At 36.2% G+C, this 12,133-nt stretch overlaps 1 protein-coding gene and 1 pseudogene across 2 annotated transcripts; one reads left to right on the top strand and one right to left on the bottom strand.

Annotated features, from left to right (window-relative positions):
• Positions 1–1,512: 1,512 nt before the first annotated feature.
• On the bottom strand, positions 1,513–6,338 carry LOC101298343 (protein cornichon homolog 1-like). Its single transcript, XM_004304268.1, has 4 exons — positions 6,096–6,338; positions 5,621–5,802; positions 3,799–3,921; positions 1,513–1,691 (listed from the first exon to the last, which is right to left on the bottom strand). Exons 1-4 carry the CDS (start codon positions 6,168–6,170, stop codon positions 1,631–1,633), a joined length of 441 nt encoding a protein of 146 aa, XP_004304316.1. The 5' UTR covers positions 6,171–6,338; the 3' UTR covers positions 1,513–1,630.
• Positions 6,339–7,557: 1,219 nt separating this feature from the next.
• On the top strand, positions 7,558–11,203 carry LOC101298046 (annotated as a pseudogene). Its single transcript, XR_185059.1, has 6 exons — positions 7,558–7,601; positions 8,644–9,220; positions 9,328–9,448; positions 9,861–9,901; positions 10,605–10,703; positions 10,811–11,203. The product of XR_185059.1 is annotated as an OTU domain-containing protein At3g57810-like (transcript).
• Positions 11,204–12,133: the final 930 nt, after the last annotated feature.

The following is a 12,133-nucleotide window of genomic DNA, read 5'->3' as shown; positions in this document are numbered from 1 at the left end:
AAACAATGAGCTAACAAATATTCAAGGGAAGCTTGCGAACCTAAAGTGAGTTCATCTTATCTTAGAAGTCAGAGAAGAAGCCCATGCCTTCTTAACATGGGAGCGGAGAATGCACGCAAACCACAAACAAAACCTTGTCAAAATTATTTTCCAAACAGCAAAAGACAGAAGAAGTAGGTTCCACAATACTTTTCTTTTAATTACCTAAACAGTCCTTGGGGTAAATTATCTCTAATAGAAGGATGGTACATCGGACGGTCAGATCACTCAGATGTTGTCCAGCTTACAGAGTTACAGGCCCACATGATGGTGACCCATCCAGATTAAGACCCCCTCAATGAGGCCTTAATGATAAGGACCCAATCCAAGAACAGGAAGACAACTCTGGTCAGTCCAGGGCCCGAGAATGACCAGACATGCTAAAAGTCACGGACCAATGGGGATAGTGGGTCATGTACATATGTGGTTAAAGATTTCCTATCAGCATAGGACCCACTAAGAGATGGACCCATTGGGCTTTGATGTTTTCTGGTAGGCCTAATCTAAAATTATTAGAGTACAATCAGATGCAAAGAAACGCAAGCTGTTGTCAAGCTGCCTACAATATCCGGTCTGGCAAGCTTCCGAGTAGAGGAAGGACACTTGAATGAGAAAGCATGGACCCCATTTTGATGCCTTTTGTCACTCTCAGATCTCAGCTTCATATGATGCAATAAAAGTTTTTTAATTTACCAATCTAGGCTGGCCTGGACATACAAATATGAAATATCTAGGAAAATCTCCGCAGACCCTAACTTGTCCACTACAGCTATGAGCAAACATACGATTTGGGTCTAGCAATTAAACCCCAACTCATTAACTTTGGGGTTGGAACTGTTCACAGCCTCTAGGGGAGGATCTACCATAGTTCATGGCACCCTCTCATCATGATGCCCAGCTTACAGCAAGCTACTATGTCTTGAAACTCAAAGACAAGCATAAGTTTTCTCCAGATCAAAGGTCCATCAATGAAGTCTTTAAATGCAAAAAGATAGATGCATTACGATTGATAAAAGTTAAATTACTCAGCTGAACCCAAGCAAGCAGTTCAAAGTTCAAACATCCAATTACAGGTAGAAAAAAGATGGTTGTGGTGAACACACTAGCACAACAGAATATTTAATGAACTAGGAAAGTTTGAGTTCAGTTTCAGCTGCAGAAATATGTTGGGCAGTATACTCTCAGGTAGGGTTTATGATGCATAGAACGACAATAAAGGTTCTTCATGCATTACTCATCAACATTTATCATAGACATATCCACAATTTAAGCCCCTGAATAAATAGATGGCATATCTAAAACATGATCACAATTTAAGCAGCTTCAAGAAAAGTTGACTATACAACAGGATCCAATTTACAAGCCAAATTACCAGTTTGTATCAGTGAATGGGAATATTTCAGATATCAAAACAACAAAGATATAGTTTCCCACTATGTAAGAGTTTAATGAAATTCATTCTACTTTTTTTAGCTGTGAATTATCTATTCATTGTGCTAGAAATCATACTTCTAAAAGTACAAATAAGACACATGGAAAACAAACTTACATGAGTGGCCTATCAAACTGTCAAGCGTGAAGCAGAGAGTAATCAAAAAAAATCCACAGCATGTTCTTCATCAGTCAACGAATTGAAAGTAGATATTGTAAGCCTGCAAATTAGGATTAGTTATCAGCATTTGATAACTGATGGGGGGATGCAAAAATATAAAGGAAACTACCGAACATCAATTCTGCCTCAGAAATAACAAGAAACTTGACTAATAGTAAATTGTCAGTTGCAAGAAATTACTTGATACATGAGTAAAATTGAGGGCATGGTGTATTATTTATTTTCACCCTTGAAATTAGCTCAAGTGGTGGGGATTGGGAATTGTGTTATGACTAGGCTAGTTCAGGAGTTCCCTCCAATGTAAGCAAAACAATTTTTAAGAAATCAAATAAATCATGAATGATTTCAGAATCTAAAATACACCCCAACTGTGATGATACTAATAAACAGTTATTAGATTCCAATAGCTAATTCATTGGGTACGATAACATACAATAAGCTAACACTCTTAATCTTATTATGGTGCATGAAAAAGGGAGACATTATACAGACTTATAAGTAATATATAAAAAAGAAAATTATATAGGTGCATGGAAATTATATCAGTATCTTGTACCGTCTAATTATAATACCAGTCATGGACAAGTCTCCCAATCTCCTATTAATAAATAAATAACTGGAGAGGAAAAGTCACCTTATGGACAAGTAATTCAGACTTGAGTTTGATCTTTATAATAGCCCCAGCCACCAGGCATAGCTGCATTAGCAGCATGCACAGGTGAAGCCATCACCCTATGGCACACCCATGCATTACATGACACTAGAGTATAGCAATCTGCTCTCCCCATGAAACTAATTAGAACAATCACATTTTTGCACAACTATGCATTATCGCACTACAGACTAGAGATTAGCAATCTGCTCTCTTCATGAAATAATACTAAAACCACACCGTAGAATCACATTATACTTCTGGTTCGCAATCTCGTTGATGGCATATAATATGTTCGAATAGCGAAAATCAGAGTGTGACCTTCTTGTGCATCTACTGGTGTCTATGGTTCAAACAAAGCTTATAGCTTTTTTTAAAGGGGCAGAATATTCCTCAATGAGACATTTCTTTGATATGGCATTTTTGAATGAGTGAAGAAAAGCCCCTATATCCATTTGTTTCAGATATAAAAGAAAGTTCCTCCAAAGCATACGATAGCATGTAAAATTTTCACCACGTGAATGAAATTTAGGAGAAAATAAGACTGATGAGCTTCATGTTGGCATAAGATTTGCATCGTACTACAAAATTAATCTGTACTTTAACAAGTGCAAACTTTCCTTTATCAGACAAATTCACATTTGTAATATATTGGACTCAAACTCTTAATAGACCACCTGTTTTAAGAAGGGGCAGAGTCTGCTGATTAATGATTGTATATATAAAGAGAACTTAAGCATGTGTGATTAGATTTCACTCATAGTAGTGTTTTTCTGATAACCTTGAAAATCACATTTCAGAAGCTTATTGGTTTGGAGTGAAATGATCAACTGCTGGATCATCTCCCTTTTAGAAGGGACAGAATGCCCCTCTTAAGGAAGGACTGAATCTGCTCACTAAAAATTGCATATATATTAAGAAATCAATCATGTTTAATTAGATTTCACAAGTTTAATAGTACGTGTGTTTGTGAGGCAAAATGGGTCACATGTCAGAATAATTGGTCCGGAGTCAGATGACCAAGTGCTGAATATAAGTAAATACAATCAAGAAAAAGAGAAGACACTAGATATTATGACTACAAGGTCATCAAGAGAAATTTTCCTGACCATCAATATAAAGCAATTTCTAAAAGTAGTTAATATCATGACAAAAACAAAAATTAGATATTCGATTAAGAAATTTATGCAAGATTTTCACTCCACAAGAGTGAAATCAGTTATGTCATTGAAAGTTACACTATCTAGGAGCCTGATATATATGTCCAGACTAGATAACAAAGTATCAGTTTCAGAATTCTAGAAAAGAGGCGCGAATGTCTAATTCCTCAGACCCGGACCACGGCACAAATATTGTAGAAATAAGTAATCTATAACCAAACAGCAAGACACATGTAATTAGATTTAACAAACCAATTAATAAAAAGCAAAGGGTAATCTTTATTTTATTATAAAAGATAGAACAGTTCTGTCTATATATAAAGTAAAGAACAAACCTGATAATGATTATAGCAAGGAGACAAAAGTAGACACCAAGCTTGACAAGCCGGCACTTCTTCTCAGTATTAAGAACCCTGAATACTTCTGTGACATCAATAAGATGCTTTTGTTTTACAAACCTGGATTATAGAAAGCGGAAAGTTAGGTCTTGGGAGTAATGCTAGTTCATCGTCCATCACTGCACCAAGATATACATAGACGCAGCATGTAAGAAGACACTTTAAGGAACAAAAAAAGAGCTTATTGTGTGACGATCACTTATTACATTCATTTGTGTTTCACAGCCTATTCTAACTGGATTAGTAGATATAAAGTCAAAATCATCACAGATGCACCAACCATAGACTGTCCCAACCCCTAGTTGTGTCACTACATTTTAAAGAAGAGATATTCCAAAACTAATGTGGTATGTGAGTATAAATATAAGAACTCCATGCTATTATGGCAGGATGTGAGCAGTGAAAGATAAAGGCGTGGTGCCTGTATTCATCATTTTTTTTAAGGTACACAAACTGGCCCAATCAAAAGTTTCAGATCTCGGTTCAAAGATTTGGGGAAAGAATAAAGGATACAAAGGGTCGCTTAATAAAAATAGAGTCACTCCCATTCACCCTCAACCATCCGTTTACTAATACCAAGGAGAATCAAAGTGCATGAAGAAATCAAACAGCCAGTTAGTGGTCATTTTGTTTCTCAGGGTAATTGTGGACCTATTAATGTTTAATACTTTAATACTTGTCCTTCCCTCCCTTGGGTTGGCTTCAACAAGGTACTAATAACGACTAACTGAAGAAGAAGAAGATTACTCAATATCAGGTGCTCTGGCATCATACCAAAGTCTGCTGGTCTAATGTAAATCAATACCAAAGTCTCAAAATTTAGACTACAGGATAGTAACAAATCTGAAAAACCACCAGGTCAGTCAGAAACTCAACTCTTGGAACAAAAAAAAAAACCAGAAATTCCTCAACAATAATTCAGAAATAAATGCTTGAAAAACTGCTGATATTCATGCAAAATATGGAGGCAAGTTCCCTCTTGTAACCAAAAAAAATAAAAAATATGGAGGCAAGTACCGTTTCGCTGAGTTATTGAGATTTAGGAAGCGTAAAAGGTGAGAGAAAGCATTCTAGACCGTACTGGGTTTTCAAGAGGTACAGCCTAACACCATCTTAGTGAGCCTTGATTGAAGGAATCACCTTACTTAAAGTCATTTATTTTTATCCCACCAATGCCAAACACAATGTTCACTCCCTAACTAAGGAAGTACCAGCTAGTTTGAGCTAGTACTGTGAAACAAACAAGCACTTAAAGTAAAAGGGTCTTTGAGTGCTTTTCCCGCTACCATCCAGTTCTCTTTCCATTTTCCTCAAAACATAAAAGGCATTTCAATATAACATTGACACCATTGATTGTAAATAATGTGAATAAATGTTTATAAACAAAACCTGCATGCAGTGCATATGTATATTCAAAAAAAAAAAAAAAAAAAAAGTAGACACAACAGCAAGTTCACCCCTTGAGAAATCAGGCACAGAATCAGAATTCTTTACATCACAGTAAAATTATTGGATCAATCCATCTTTAGTCTACTTTTTACAGACTAGCAGCTTTGACAGGTTTCCTTGTCGTAAGCAAGACTAATGCCGGTTTTCAACTTCCATGTTCTACAATATCTCAAATAGTCCAATTGGGTTATATGCTGTTAGTTTTAGGTACGTTTCTTATTTCGCTGTATTATTTCAAACGATTATTCATGCTTAGATATCATTGTACACTTTTATATGCACACATCAACCAATAATAACTGATACTTACAGCATCACGATATAGTAAGTAAGGGGGACTGTGAAGAGGAACATGAACCAACGCTGCGCCAGGAGGAACAGAGCACAGAACACTCCATGAACAATGAACTCGGGGACAACCAATTGATTGATGCGACTTGATAATTCAAAAGGATTGATATAATCAGCCTCCAAATCCGTTAGCATCACATACTACAACACAACATTGGGAGAACCACATTAGCGGCAATAATGCTGCTTAATACAATGCCATGAAAAGTGAAGCAACATGACAACAACACCTAGCCTTTAACAGGGAGTTCAAATTTAACCATTCGCAATCAAAAAAAATTTCCACTTATTTTTCAGCTTATTACATTTTCATGAAAAACTAGTGATTCAAGTAGGACTCAGTTCTAGCTTAACCCAATGGGCAGAGCATCTAGGGTTTAGTTTATGGAAAATCCGAAACCCTGGGGATGAGAATTATCAGAGTTTAGAAGTACCTGGTAAAGGCTAGAGGCGAAGAGGGCAATGTCGAGGCAGAAGCAGATAAGCCAGTAGATCAAGTCCCAAGCCATGTTCGGAACTGGAGAGGAGAATCTCTACTCGTTTCTACTACTATTGGCTACTGGGTACTTTGGAGTTCGGAGTTTGGATCGAAGGGACTTTGGAAACACTTTAGCCGACGTACATCAAAACACTTTCCTCTTCTATTATTATTATTTACTATTTATTCAAATCATTTGTGCCTTGTGAGATCATTTTTTCCTCTCGTTCAATTATTCACTCACCCCTTGAGCTCCCTCTCATATATATAAATTGTGTTATTGTTTGTTGCTAACATTATATTAATAAGGCCCCCTAGTAATATCCTGTGGTTTCTATTGTTCTTTCCAAGGTGCACACAATACTAACTTGTTACTTGCTCCAGGCTAGCGAGTACCACACAGTCCATTTTGCATCTCTACAAAGTCAATGTCACATGACGACTTCTCTATGCAACGGAACTTAAGTCGTGCGACGCCAAGGTTACTCTTAACCAAGACCAACTTGTCTTGGTACCCTTAAGTCTCACTTGGTTTTGTCATATTTCTGTCACTTTCTAGGCATGCTTTGTTTTGGAACTAGTATCATGCACAATATATATAAAGAACCCAATTTAGGCAAGTGCCTATGCTAGGCTCTGTATGACTCAGTCTTTGGATATATGTACGTGCATACCGTTAGCTCGATCATCTCTAAAATGCAAGAAACCTTATATTAAGGATTAAATTCAGTTTAACTCTTTGAACTTTATCCCTGACTTTTTTTTTAAATCATGTTGGTCCTTATACTCTCAGACGACATCAGTTAGGTCCAAAATTTGGTCTAAAAAATGACATCACTGGCTGAGTTTGGTCATTAAAAAATGACATATTTTCATCATTAGAATGTCTATTTGCCTTTTTTGTATGTTAAAAACCTCAAACGTGGATCTCTATGTCCGTACCAAGTTAGTAAATGATGACGTTATTTGTGGAGCCATATTAAAAGTTTAGACTTACTTGATGATGTTTGAGAGTACAAAAACTAACGTGATTAAAAATGAAAAAAAGTAAGAACCAAACTGATTTTAGTTTTAAAAGTTTAGATTTACTTGATGATGTTTGAGAGTACAAGAACCAACGTGATTAAAAATGAAAAAAAGTAAGAACCAAACTGATTTTAGTTTTAAAATTTAAGAGAATAAACTGAATTTGTTTCTTCAAAGAACACCTGTACGTGTTTCTATTCACTGGGTTTGCCTAATTTGTAATTTGTTTTCAGTAGTTCAGGCACAGGGCCGGGTCATTACATTTGGTAGCAGAGAGGGAAATGACTTATCAAAGAAACCACTTGACGGACACATATCCGAGAAGTAGTGAGTGGTAAGAATAGAAGAAGAAGAAGCAAAACCCTTGTGGAACAATACCTCAGCTATCATCTATCCATGGCTTCCTAATTGGGTACCCTCTCCCTTTATTTGTTTGGTGGGTTCCTTATTCGAACACGCAAACGTGATTTTGATGCACCTATTCTTTACTTCCACATCTTTCCTTCTTCATCTACAATTCTTATTCATTTATCATTTTCGTATATATTTGTTCGGCTTTTCTTTAGAGTAGTTCTTCTCTTGTTGGGTCGAATGCCACAGGTATTGCATTCCATTTTGCACTTCTGCTCTTAGAATTCTCCAATGCCAATTCCATTCTTGCTTTGTGTATTTGTTGGGTAATGAGTTGTGGTATATGCTAATAGACTAAAGACATATGCTTGTTGACTGTGAATTGCAAATGTTCATTTGTTTAATGCTTCTCTGTAGGATTGCATTAAGATTCTAGAGCGATTTGCGTGGTGCTTTTATATAAATTTTATAGCTGATACTAATCAGTGAATTTGCATTATGTGGTATGCGTTTGTATTGTTGCTTGCCCCAGCTACAATAAATGCGAGGCCTTGTTTTGGGAGCAGTTTTCTTTGCTACTTGAAAATAACCTTAGATTTTGAGGGGTTCAAAAACAAGATGAACAACAACTTAAATGGAAAAAGTTGAGAATGATATACAAGAGTAATGTTAGTATTTAAATGGAAAAAGTGTTTTTGTGTAGGAGATATGCATTAAGGAAGTGTGGCTTGTGTACAATGCTGGTATAAATATCGTCTCACATATTAATCAGTAGCTTTATTTCATCGTATTTTCATGTTCTTTGTTGGTTCTTTCTATAACTCATATTGAACTAGTAGGGAGGATCTCTATTGATGTGAAATGGGATGAAGGTAAATCTTGATTATCAAGGTAATATGACGTATTATCTTGTTTTAGTTTTGTCACATCCTTTGAATTATTCTTTTGTTTTTTGGTCATTGATCATGTTGTTGGGGTTGACATTAAATCTAAACCTGTGATTTGAGTTCAAACTCTTAAAGTAGAATTTTTGTACATGGTGAAGTTTTCATGTCAACATAACTGCAATCAAAATATTTTGGTGTTTGGCGTGTTGCATTAACTAGTTCCTTTCTTCTATTCCTCAGGCTATGTGAATACGGTTGTTGGTACTCGCATTAACCAGGGTGCAAAGAATGTTGTTTGCATGAGTGGCTGTATCGAAATGCAGATGGGCAGTAAGATGTGCAGTGTAGTGTCTTGAGGAGCATCCAGTTCATGTTGTTATCGGCTGCAGCCAGGGAAATCGGGAAATAAATTTGGCACTTTATCCCTCACCAAGAGTCGTCCATCAGAAACTGGCCAAACACCCCATGGAAGCTGTTTCAAGTCTTGCTTCTCCATGGATATGGGCAACTCACGGTCATTAACAGTTAATGCTAAAAGAACTCAGAAATGTCTAGAAATTTCATTGGCATGTCAGGGCATGAAAACTAGAATTTTGGTCCCTAGACAAGGAATGCTTCCCAAAATCAAGTGTAATGCGGGCCCAGTGTCATGGCCACAATGTGCTTATGTTGGTTTAATGTTTGGGTTGCTGATTTGTAATTCTTCTGAGCCAGCACACGCTGAAACAACTCATAAGAATGATGATAAGGAAGATGACGGTGATTTGTCATATTCACATGGAAAAAAAGTTCATACTGAATATTCCATTATTGGTGAGCAGCATATCCTTCCATCATCGCCTTTTTTATTTATTTGTAGAGTAATTATGTATCTGAAACCACTAATTGACTTGGCGTATAGCTCACTTCTCCATTCTGCACAAGTATACCTGGAGATGGAAGGTGCTTGTTCCGCTCTGTTGCTCATGGCGCTTGTTTAAGAGCTGGAAAATCAGCTCCTAGTCAAAGCCTTCAGAGAGAATTAGCAGATGACTTGAGAGCTAGTGTATGTTTCTGTTTTGAATCATTACTATAATCAGTTAGTAAATGACTGCAGAGGGAGTGTGTTTTTGTTTTCCATCATTAATACAATAATGAGTCCGAACTTCCTTCCATTGTTAAAAAGAGAGAAAAGCGTAATTGCAGTATCTTTTTAAAACTCAGCCATTTGATTAAGTTCGCTTTAATTTTTATATTTCAACACCTTGTGTGAATTGGTAATATTTGAACTTTTACCTGTCAACTCACTGGACCTATGCTCTTTGTCAGCTAAAGAAATGAAATTTGATAATAAGTTGCTTTCGTAGAGCACTCACCCATGAGCTTAGCATGGCTGATAAGGATGTTTAATGTCATTCATATTTTTTCTGTAGTTTGAGTTAATTGAGCACGTTTTTGTTGTTCTGTCAATCTTCTAGGTTGCTGATGAGTTTATCAAAAGGAGAGAAGAGACAGAATGGTAAGTTTAATGATTGTGAGTGTCAAAAACATTACGACAGCCTCCTATGCTTGGTAAAATTTCCATTTTGGATGTCATAATGTCTTTCGGTTAAGCATATATGTCCCAGTCCCCAGTTTTCAAATATACATATAGACTGGAAAATATGTGTGATTGGCAAAAGCATAGCCATAGGATTTTGATCGAGGAAAATGATGTGATCAGGGATTTTGAAGTTGGTTTGAGCTTGGATTTACTAATAATTGGCCAACATTTAACTTCTTTGGTTGATGAAATAGGAATTCTAACTTCTTTGGATGACAAAATAGGAATTTTAACTTCTTTGGATGATGAAATAGGATTTCCTTGGTACCCCTCTTGTATTCCTTCTTTCCCCTTGCTTCCTAGTTTTGGCATTCGCATCTGAGATGAATCATGAAAGCATGATACACACAGATTATTAGACTAATGTCAGGAGACCCAAAGATAATGACATGTTGACATAGGTTATAAAAGTCTTAATCCACTGAAACAGTGAACTTAGTTCTGCCTTTGTAATTGTGACATCTGATAGCTGGTATCACCAAATCATTCGACAATCAGTCAAATCCATGTTGGGACCTAACTATTCATTTTTATGAATGAACATTGTATTACTGTTACAACATAAGATATAGATGTATATTTGTCAGCTGATGTATGTTTTCGTTGATTTCCAAGATAGGTTTGTTGAAGGTGATTTTGACCCCTATGTCTTCCAAATAAGAAAGCCACATGTATGGGGAGGGGAGCCCGAATTGTTAATGGCTTCACATGTTCTTCAGTAAGTCCTCATTTATTCTGTGCTTTCTAATATAGTGTTGCTGCATTAAGCTTTGTTCTTTCACATATTTATGTTGTTGAAGTATGAATCCCACGATGACACTGCAGAATGCCTCACAGTATACATGCATGATGAAAAGGCTGGCCGCTTAATAACTATTGCCGAGTACGGGCAAGAATATGGGAAGGAAAATCCAATCAGAGTTCTCTATCATGGTTTCGGCCATTATGATGCATTGCATATTCCAGGAGTGAGGGGTGGTAAACCCAGGCTTTAACATATGAATCTAACAAAGTTGAAAGAACATTCGGAAGAATAAAATCCAATATTCATCATAGTACCCATGCAAACTTTTACTCTCTTTTTTTTGGCCAGATGTGCACATTATGTTGTAACTGTACATGTTTTATTGGTATTTGTTTACCGAGAGTTTGTAGTGTGGATGAATGGAAGTGATCTTCAGTTGTGTATGAATGGCCTTCACATTCTGTCTTTTCATCACTCGACACCATGTTCTTCCATCTTTTCCAATTTTCTCATCTTTCCAGAAAGTTGCATCAGTTGCTAAAGAATTCATGCACGTTTATTTCATGGGACTAAATGAGATTGTGCTAAATAAGGAGTCTAGTTTAGTATTGGCCATCAAGAATAAATTAGAATTTAACTATAATTAGAGTCAGGTGGGATTTGAACCTGGTATGAGGGTTCCATACTTAAGCTTTTACCAACTCGACCACCTATAGTGGTTATTTCGGATACCATTTAGAAAAGTTTTAAATACACACACATATGAGTACTTATTTACTTCATACACTTTCTTATTATGTTAAATTTCAGATATATTGATCTTAAATAACCAAAACAGTAATGTGTTCTGATTGACTAAAATAAAACAAAAGTGTCGGGTTTCCTATCAACCCTAATATCTCCCTCTTACATTCTACGTTGGGCTTCTTAACAGATAATTAGGGATATACTATAGTAGGATACACCTGATCTGGATATACTGAGGTTAGTATCATTTCAAAAAAAAAATACTGAGGTGTTTAAGTATAAACTGTAGAGAATGAGAGATAGCGAGAGAATCATCATATTATTTATTAATAGGAGCCTTTTATATAGGGAATTATAAAGTACCAATATGGTAATGATAAATAATACATAGTCTTATTCCAACTATACATCCTGATGGCATAAGACCAAGGCATACATATGGAATATCTTAGAACAATGCGGAATATCCTAAAATACTCCCCCTTATGTCGCACGCTGCTATGCCGGTAGTGCTGATATGTCGCACTCGTCAAAAACCTCGTCAAATAACAAAAACCTTGTGGGAGAAAAACTAAACCTTGATCGTAGGAGAAAAAGAGTACAACGCACCATTCACATTTGATAGTAACTTGTATGTGCTAGATAGAGTAGACTCC

The sequence above is a fragment of the Fragaria vesca genome, linkage group LG6, assembly GCF_000184155.1.
Source record: "Fragaria vesca subsp. vesca linkage group LG6, FraVesHawaii_1.0, whole genome shotgun sequence".
NCBI classification, from domain to species: Eukaryota; Viridiplantae; Streptophyta; class Magnoliopsida; order Rosales; family Rosaceae; genus Fragaria; species Fragaria vesca.
Note: the sequence above shows the minus strand (reverse complement) of the source record. Positions and strands in the feature narration are given on the sequence as shown.

Excerpts from the sequence above, each read along its gene's own strand:
- LOC101298343 (XM_004304268.1), bottom strand. The coding sequence starts at position 6,170 with ATGGCTTGGGACTTGATCTACTGGCTTATCTGCTTCTGCCTCGACATT. Across the intron at positions 3,922-5,620 it reads ACTTACTATATCGTGATGCT|GTTTGTAAAACAAAAGCATC; the intron begins GTAAGTATCAGT and ends TCTATAATCCAG. Across the intron at positions 1,692-3,798 it reads CTTGCTATAATCATTATCAG|GCTTACAATATCTACTTTCA; the intron begins GTTTGTTCTTTA and ends CCTAATTTGCAG.